This window comes from Phodopus roborovskii, unplaced genomic scaffold, assembly GCF_943737965.1.
Source record: "Phodopus roborovskii unplaced genomic scaffold, PHOROB, whole genome shotgun sequence".
NCBI classification, from domain to species: domain Eukaryota; kingdom Metazoa; phylum Chordata; class Mammalia; order Rodentia; family Cricetidae; genus Phodopus; species Phodopus roborovskii.
The window spans coordinates 21,300,766-21,310,174 of record NW_026126514.1 but is presented as its reverse complement, the minus strand read 5'-3'; the positions used below and the strand labels follow the sequence as shown (position 1 = coordinate 21,310,174).

Here is a 9,409-nt window from a genome sequence, read left to right as displayed (position 1 = left end):
AGAGCTGCTACACAGAGAAACCCTGTCTCAATGCCTCCCCTCCCCTACAAAAAACCACAACTATCCAACATGCACAAAGAATATGTAAAACTAAACAATAAGCAAACAGCCCAATTTAAAGATGGGTAAAAGGATTAGCCACTCATCTAAGAAAATATGCAGCAGTTGGTCTCTGAAGCATGTGCGATGCCCACCTCACTCTATTAGGGAATCTCAAAGCAGAGATGGTACCACATCAGCTGGGAGAGAGAACTTAGCGTATGACACTGCTGACACCAAATGCTGGAGGACATGGAATTACAGAACACTCCCTCATTGCTGGCAATGATACACAGTGTTACAAGGGCTTTGGAAGAGTTTGGTGGTTTCTTATGAAACAAAACATACATTTACAATGCACCAAGTGTTCCTTTGTGTTGAACCCCCCCCACCCCAAATGAAAACATGACCATGTAAAAACCTGCATGCAAACATTTTCAGCACCTTTATTGATAGTTGGCAAAACTTGGAAGAAGTAGCAAGATCTTCTAAGAGGCGAGTGGATCAACGAGCTTGATACGTCCCTAATTGGATATTATTCAGTATTAAAAGGAAACAAGCTATTAAATAAAAAGTTGGTCTGAGAATGACACAGGGTCCTACATGATCCCAATCATGGCATTCTGGTAAAAAAAAAAAATAAATAAATAAAAATAAAAAATAAAAAAAAAAATCAGTGGTGACCAGGAACAAGCCTGATGTCAGCCTTCAGCATCCCTAGGTATAACATGTGCTGTATTGATGCAGGGGTTCATATCAGGGAAAGCTAGTGGTTAGGACAGGAAGTCACATGGAACACCTCATTTCATTTACTCAATAAAAAAAAATGAAAGCTATTTATGTTTTTAAAGTCACAAATGGCAGGTATGTGCCAGGGTGGTGGCGTACACCTTTAATGCCAGCACTTGTAAAGCAGCAGCATGCAGATAGCCGTGGGTTCAAGGCCAGCCTGGACAACACAGCGAGATCCTGTCTCAAAAGCAAAACAAAACTCACACACAAAGCAACGATTCGACATATTTAAGAACAACATTCTGAGAATTTCTAATTTTTGGTAAAAATTAAAATGACTAAATTCCTACTTTCTGGTGTATACTGCTGCTCTGCCTTCCTTTTCTGGCAGTAATTTTCCTGAGTATAATTCCCATATCCAATGCCTTCCAGAATGATTCCTTCTTGCTTACAGAGGTAAATTATTCTTTGCAATAGAGAATTGCTTTATTTATTGTTGACCCAGTCAAAAATGATGAGTGCCAAACTGAAGCTCCCAACCAAGGTTCCAGTGATGAGCAGGGACAAAGCCTGTGGGGACAAAGACACAGTGAGGGTAAGCCTCTGCCTTTCTCTGAGGCGTAGCTCAGGCTAGTCTCAAATACCCAGCAATTCTCCCGCTCAGCCTCATAAGAGCTGGGGGTACAGGCATGGGCGCCACTCCTGGCAACACAACGTACTTTATATATATAGTAAGGTACATGCTGACTTCTTAGACATACAGTCATAAAAAAATGACAAACTGTTTCTTAAGATGGAAGCCTTAAAGGGAATAGTCGAAAACAACCTACCCCAAGCTTTTTCCACGAGAGAAAATCCTCTCTGCTAAGTTTCAGATAAAATAACCCTGGGAACACAAAAATCAAGCATGTTGAAGTGCTGGCCCCTACAAGGCAGAGAGGAGAGAAACAAGACACTGTTGGATTCCGCTGTGAGAGCACAGATTTTGTTATCCCTTCTATTTTCGCGGAGCTAGAAATCAAATCTAAGAAGTCTACCACTGAGACGCCCTCCCCTGTCCCTTTCATTACATGATTTTTTAAAATGGAAACTTACCAACTACACCAAATACATTCCTAATGTCGGGAACATATATTGCAAGCAAAACAATGATAATGTTGAGTGCTAACGTTGTCAGAGAATGCCGAATCCATGAAAATGGGAAATTTGAGAATAGTATCATCATTAAAGCTTTTCTGGCCTATGTAGCAGAAAAAAAAAAAAAAAAAAAAAAAGAGATTCGGGCAAAAAGGAAGGATCAAAGGCATAACATTTGCTTAGAGAAACACATGTATAGTAACCATAATATTTTTACCCCAGATCATTTATATTCCCCCAGACACAGCATAAACTATCATTATGCAGTGTTTTTACACACAGAAATCTTTCTGAGTGAGCTTCATAAAAATTACTTTGCTTAAATTCCACACAAAAGTTTCACCGGCATTTTTTTTTTTGTTTTAGATTCTGTAATTTGAAAAATTACAAGCAATAACTATGTTATGAAATCACAAAGGACAATTTTCATTAAATTCAACAGGCAAACAAACTTTCAAGCCGGGGGGAAAAAAAATAAACCATGGCATGGAAAAGAAATACCATTCTATTTTATTTCTGTTATCTGTTCTATGGCATGGAAATACAAAACAATAAAATACAATAAAAGGCTCCCACGTCTTCCACTGCTAGGGCAGGTCACTGGCAACCACAACCCGCAAGGACCCCTGGTCCTCCAGTCTCACATGGAGGGACAAGAATTCTGGAAGGTCCTGGTCATTAGACACTCACATGAGTTCAAGGGACCCAGGCAGAAGCATTTCTACCCATTGCCATTGTTTTCATTTTCACAGAAATTCTTCAGATTCTTCTGTGTAGTGACTGGATACAGAATGGGAATCTGCTCCCCCTCTTAAATTCTAGAGCAAGTACAAAGCCTAAGCATGAACTCCCCACGGGAAGCAACCTGTAACAGGCCAAGAGGGGCTCATTTCTGCTGACATGACTGCCTTTGCTTTGTGCGTACTCTTTTGAAAACCGAATACAGAAAGACAGCACCCCCCCCCCAAAAAAAAAGCCACTTTAGAACTATAGTCTCTAAATTGAAAACAAAACTGAGGGAGAGGCAAATCTAAACTAAATCTCAGAAAGCACAAATTAGCTTCGAGGTTTGCTGTTATTTTTGGGCTTTCATGGGACCATATGCTAGTATGGGGTCTTGGATCAATTACTTGACAAATGAATAAGATACACAAGACTAGATGTGACTCAAAGGTTCTGGTCTGCAGAGAATTAGCGTTGCCATCTTAGGGAGTCACGACACTAAGCAACAAAACCTCCAGGCATACTTACAGGGAAGTGGATCAGAGGGACTGTCAAAAGCACAGCAAACAGTATGCACAACTTCACAGCCATGACAACAGCATCATGTGGCAAGTATTTACTATAACCTTGTAGTAATTCTGACTCCACTTTGTCTGTAAATAAATGAAAACAACAGCAGCAGCAATCAGGGTTGCATTGTAAACTATGCGCCACCATATCAATAATAGCAAAATTATTTTGTTGGCTTATTGCATCGTGGCAGGCTTGGATCCCATTCTGAAATTCATTTCTGGCCCTTTTCTCTCTGCTACTTAATATGTTCCTGAGATGTACACTTTCTTCTACAATGTCTTACACTGATTTACATGTTTGCCTGTGCCTGTGACATGGCACACATGTGGGGCTCAGAGGACAACTTGTAGCAGTGGAGTCTCTCCTTCTACCAGGTGTGTCCCCAGAATCAAACTTAGATCATTGGGCTTGGTGGCAAGTGCTTTACCTGGCTGAGACATCTTGTCAACTCTTTTGTATTCTTTTAAAAAACTTTAAATCAGGACACACAAAATCTCCAAAATTAGGGCAAAAAAAAAAATTATATTTAAAGTATCTCCTTAACCAGGTGTGGTGGTGCATGACTTTTATCAAAGCAATGGGGAGGCAGAGGCAGATGGATCTTTGTGAGTTTGAGGTGAGCCTGGTCTACCTAGCACATTCCAAGCCAGTGAGGCCCAGTCACAAAAACAACAAAATAAAACGAAACACAAACCAAAGCAAAATGCCTTAGAACTTGTCCATAATTTTAACGAAAGTGTCTGTAAAATTATGCACTTGTACTGCTAAATTTGGTCACCATGGCAATGAGTTAGGTAGGCTCACAAACACCAGGCAGTTTCCCTGAGAAACCTGGGCGGGGGGGTGGGGTGGGGTGGGGTGGGGGGGGTGGTGGGGGGAGCAGGGCAGAGCATCCCTTACTTCTGTGATAGCTTTCCCTCTACACCAGGGTCTTCTCAAACTTTACAGCATTTTGTGTATTTACTATACTTTCAGGGGTTATAGTCTGAACTATACTATCAGCTTTGTCCGTTTCCATCTTGTATCAGAGAAAATGAAGCGTTAAGAAAATGGCGTCTTTAGTCAGGACAGAGAGAGCGAGGACTGAGAGGTGCCAACCCCGCTTTCCATTCACATGGTTTTCCTCACCTAGGTACCATGAGGAAGAATGAGGGTTCACACCACACCTCAGGACCTATGGACAAAGATCAGTTTGAACTTAAAATACAATGGGGCTTTCTCATGTCACAGAACAGGGTTTTAGGAATAAGACAATCACATTTTAAAAATACAAAATTTGGAGGAAATACAAAACTCAAATATGCCTCTGTTTTTCTAAGTCTTAGGAGATAAGAGGACTCCCTAAAAACACCACAGAAAGTCTATACACCACGAACAAATCTGAGTGGCAGGAAGAAGAGGAAACAAAGAGCTACACTGATTCTACAGTGAAATGGCAATGAGCATTCAAATCCTACTCCCGCTAAAACGTCTCTGGTCTTAGTTCCCAAGTCTTCAGATGACAATAATTCATGGGCCTCAACAGCTACTGAATGCATGGAATGACCAATAGTGTGCTGCCATTCAAAGTCCGGGGAGAGACTTTCTAGAATCGAGATGCAGCATCCTTGGAAGCTCGTGGTAGCAATGGGAACGTGTGTTTTTAGGAAGCAAATGCTTCAGTCAGCACCACAGTGGAGGGTAGCGAGCGAGTGAATGAGGTGGAGAGGCACTGAAGACCCAGCAAAGACAGCACTGCACAGGGTTTGGATATGACAAGCTAAAAGTGCAACTGATTAGGAATTGGTCAATTTTAATTGTCAAAATCTTTGGCATGCCTGTGGGGTTGTCCTGACTAGTATTAGTATAGTTCTTTTCCTTTTTCTTCTTCCTCTTTTTTTTTTTTTTTTTTTTTTTTTCGTTTTGTGTTTCGAGACAGGGTTTCTCTGTTTTGTTTTGGAGCATGTCCGAGAACTAGCTGGCCTTGAACTCACAGAGTTCAAGGAGCCTCTGCCTCCTGAGTGCTGGGATTAAGGGCGGGCGCCACTAACACCTGGTCCGATTAGTACAGTTAAGGTAGAAGACTCAGTGGTGGGTGGCTGGACAAGATCTCATTACTCCTGAGTCTTCTGATGCCACCCAAGCCCACGCCCACCACTGTGCCTTCCCCTCTGTGATGGACTGAATTCGTGAACTGGGAGCCACAATAAACCTTTTCCTCCCTCAGCTGCTTTGTGACCCAGGTATTTTCTAGTGGCAAGGAGGAATGTAACTAAGACAGAAAGAAGAATGTATTGTGACTCAAATTACACACAAGTACAGAGTGGAAAGAAAATACCAGAAACAAAAACAGAAAGCCACTGCTCTAATCACTAAAGTAACAAGGCTCTGAGCTAGGCTAGTCATGATTCATGGGCACAGGAGAAACAAAATTGTTTACAGTGAGTGCTACAGACAAACATTGCAGAATGAAGAATGGACTAGGTATGAAAACTGGGAGGAGCCAAGAAATCTGGATTCTATTTCCAAATCTGTGAGATACTTGGGAGTCTTTGGAGAAATATGGCAAACTATTTTATTTCCATTTTCTGAATCATAAAATGGGCTATTAACACTTCTTGTTTAACAACCTCACAGACATTAAAATGGCCTGGTTACCCAATGTTTGGGCACCGGCCTGGCTCACCAGAGGGACACTTTTCCTCTTCAACATCTGTGATTAGAACCAATATGATTAATGTAGGTTGATACTTACAGATCCCTTTAATCTGACAGAATTCCAATATTAACTAAGCTTTGAGCGTCTGGGATAAAGGTTCCAATCAGCTCCAGAGTATTAAGAACTACATTTACTAAGAATACTACTTCCCCAGGGGAAAACCTTCTGAGCCAGCCCTCCTGTATTAGCTGAGCCTTAACATATGTAATGAACAATTACAGAACACTTATTTGGACTCAGAAAAAGCTTCACCAATTTCAGAAAGGACCTGATGGTGATTTTTTTTTTTTTTTTTTTTGTAAGTCATTTGTACCACTGGTACCAAGGAAGATTTCTGTAAGGGTGCAGCAAGAATTCTGGCTTGCAAGCAGAAAACTGCCTTTCATTCCAGGCCACTTTACCTGTCTGGGATAACACTGCTAACCTGAAAAGATGAATGTCAAGCTTGAACTTCAGGCTAGGCCTACCAAACTAACAACTTCCGGCTATCAGACAGCTCTGACTACACCATTTGCTCACAGTAGAAGGCGTTTCCTGATTATGATTAACAATGGGGGGGGGCACCTACTACAAGGAATAAACTATTACTCCTGTCCTCTACCCTTAGGAGGGCGTTGTCACCCATCTGTTCACTGCCTACCCACTGTGTGATCCTGTCAGCTGTACATTCCTTCAGTACACAGCATGTGAGCGCACAGGGGCTGCGGAGAGGGGCTACGTTAGAGGTACCGGACAGCTTGGCTTGGCAACACAGCGACTCCCTCTCTAGGACACACTTCATCTGCTTGACGAAAACAACAGTGGGTGGATGTCAGACAGGTATGACAGGGACTTAGGTAAGCCGCGGTTTCCTAAAGTTCCCTTTAATTAGGACATGGCAGTGTGCTTTATGTTCTTGGAAATGGCAGAGTGTTGAAAGCACTGGATTCGGAGAAGGGAAAACAGAACCCTAGCTTATGTCCCACGTGTTTCTGGAGGTAGTGGCTTCATCACTCATCCAAACAAACCCGCCTGAGTTGTTGGGTGGCAGGCACTGCGCTCGGCCCGGGCAGCTTGCTTTTCTGGATGATACACACAGAACTCCACTACTCTCAGGATAAAATGCGAGCACAAACTTTGATGAGTGGGATGGATGGCCTTTGTGGGAAGGAACATACGGAATGACTATAATTGTGTCACACGCTACAGAGCACATGCTGAAAAGCTTGTCACACAGGAGGAGGGCTGGGGAGAGGGCTCAGTTGGTACGATGGTTGCCTTGCAGCTATAAGAATCTGGGGTCGATCCTTAGAAACTATGTGGTGGTATGCTGTGGAACAATCCTGTACACTGTAAAAATGTATTTCTCTGATTGTTAATAAAAAGCTGAGAGGCCATTAGCTAGGGTGGATCTGGGGAGCAGAGATAATGCTGGGATGAAGAGGGTGGAGTCAGAGGAGTTGCCAGGAGACATGGAGGGAGCAGGAGATGAATATGCCATGCTAATAAAGGTATGTTCCACGTGGTGGAGCATAAATAAGGAATATAGGCTAATTTAAAACATAAGAGCTAGCAAGTAACAAGCCTGAGCTATTGGCTGAGCATTTATAATTAGTACTGTCTTGTTGTGGTTACCTGGGAGTGACCATCAGGACACAGACAATCTCTGCCTACAGTGCTATGTGCTTATAAACCCAGTGCTGGGAGTCAGACAGGTGTGGTCTCTGCAGCTTGCTGACCAGACAACCCAAAGCCTACTTGTAAATTTCAGGTCCAGTGTCAGACCCTGCCTCAAAAAACAAAAGCAAAAACAAAACAAGGTAGAAGGCTCCTGAACAATGACACCTGAGCTTGTCCCCCCCCACCCTCACAGGTGCACACATGTACCTGTGCATACCACACACACACACACAAGATTAGAAGCATAACAGAGTACCTAAAATTGAGATGATTGTAATAGTTAGGATGATGGTAATATATAGCTATAAACAGCCCTCACATTTGAAAAGGACTACTATGTATCAAATAGTTTGGCAGAATTTTATATAGAGTTCATTTCTGCCCCACTATAACCTATGCAGTTATGCTCATATTATAGATTAGAAGCTGGAGATGTTTGAAGGTAGAGGTTCCCCTCAAGGCCATAGAGCTAGTTAGGGAATGGCAGTTAGTTATATGACCGAGATTTGTTGGATCCCTAAACCGGTATTGCTGTCAAAGGGCCTAGGCAATGTGGTGGGGTAAGAAAACATTGTCTAAAGACTTGCAGCTAGGAGAAACTGGGAGAAAAGTATTAATAAAGTTAGGTCCACAGCTGGTGGCCACAGAAGTCTCAAACCTGAAAGGTGCACAAAGCCATCAAGCAGGTCACCAACAGCTAAGCACCCCAAGTAGTAAGAGCCCTTCACTTGTAGTCACTATAAAAACATTTATAAGCTGAAGAATACATTCAAAACCGGGTGAGCTTAACAGCGTGTGCTAGGATGTGATTGTTTGCAAGTTTTGCTCATATTTTCTTTTTTTAGACTTTGTCTTTGTTCTTGACATTCTTGTTGAAAGAGAAAAAAAAAAAAAAACAAAACCAAAATGAAACAAACAAACAAACAAACAAACAACCCCCACACTTCTCCAAAATCCCCAACAAACTATGCAGGAAACATTTCCAAAATAAGTAAAGGAGAATTTTGTTCATGTTCAATAATTTTTTACAAGTGTCTTTAAGAAACTTAAAGAGAAAGGTCCTGGTGCAGCTGAGGCAGTAATGTGCTTAAGCACACGCTATACAGATGCAGATGGAAGGCAGTGATGCCCCACAGCCGAGGGCTGTACTATCTTCTGCTTTCTAGAGTTGCTCTTTTGTAATTATTGGGGTGGTTTACTCTCTTAACCTCTAAATTTATCATCTAGAGTCTAACATACTGAATATGTACTTTTTTTTTTCTTTTTTCATTTTTTGAGACAGTGTCTCACTATGTAACTCTGGCTATCCTGTACTCACTATGTAGACCTGGCTGATCTTGAATTCACAGAGATCCTCCTGCCTCTGCCTCCTGAGTGTTGGGATTAGAGGTGTGCATCACCATGCCTGGTGCTGGATATGCAATTTTAAAAGATCCAAATTGTTATTTTTAAGAGATATTAATATGCTTGAAATTTTACATAAAAGTCTAAGAAAAAATCTAGGGGCTAGAGAGATGGCTTAGCCATTAAGAACGTGTAGAACTCTCAGAGAACAGGAATTTGACACTCAAGTTGCAGGGGACACAGCCACCTGTTTCTGGGGCAATTCCAGCTTCCTGGGACCTGATGCCTCTTCAGGCCTCCATATGTAATCCACTCACATGTGTGTGTGCACACACACACACATGTAAACATCTAGAAAGAGGGAAAACCTTCCCATGAAGTCATTACTCTTAAGCCTGATACTCCTTTGTCAGAAAAAAGATGTAACAAAGTCGGCGCAGAGCTGACATGGAATATGCGGCCAGACAGATGAATTTACTAGGGAAAGGCGGGAAGAACAGCTAC

General features: G+C 42.0%; 1 protein-coding gene across 3 annotated transcripts in view; it reads right to left on the bottom strand.

Annotated features, from left to right (window-relative positions):
- Nucleotides 1-469: 469 nt before the first annotated feature.
- Slc38a6 (solute carrier family 38 member 6) overlaps nucleotides 470-9,409 on the bottom strand; it is a 58,056-nt gene continuing 49,116 nt past the window's right edge. For all 3 annotated transcript variants that reach the window (XM_051195990.1, XM_051195991.1, XM_051195992.1), the window contains 4 exons: nucleotides 3,160-3,284; nucleotides 1,867-2,011; nucleotides 1,602-1,696; nucleotides 470-1,341 (listed from right to left, as the gene is read on the bottom strand). In XM_051195990.1, the coding sequence (XP_051051947.1) occupies nucleotides 1,258-1,341; nucleotides 1,602-1,696; nucleotides 1,867-2,011; nucleotides 3,160-3,284 (449 nt within the window). In that variant the 3' untranslated portion in view covers nucleotides 470-1,257. The remainder of the gene's footprint in view (nucleotides 1,342-1,601; nucleotides 1,697-1,866; nucleotides 2,012-3,159; nucleotides 3,285-9,409) is intronic.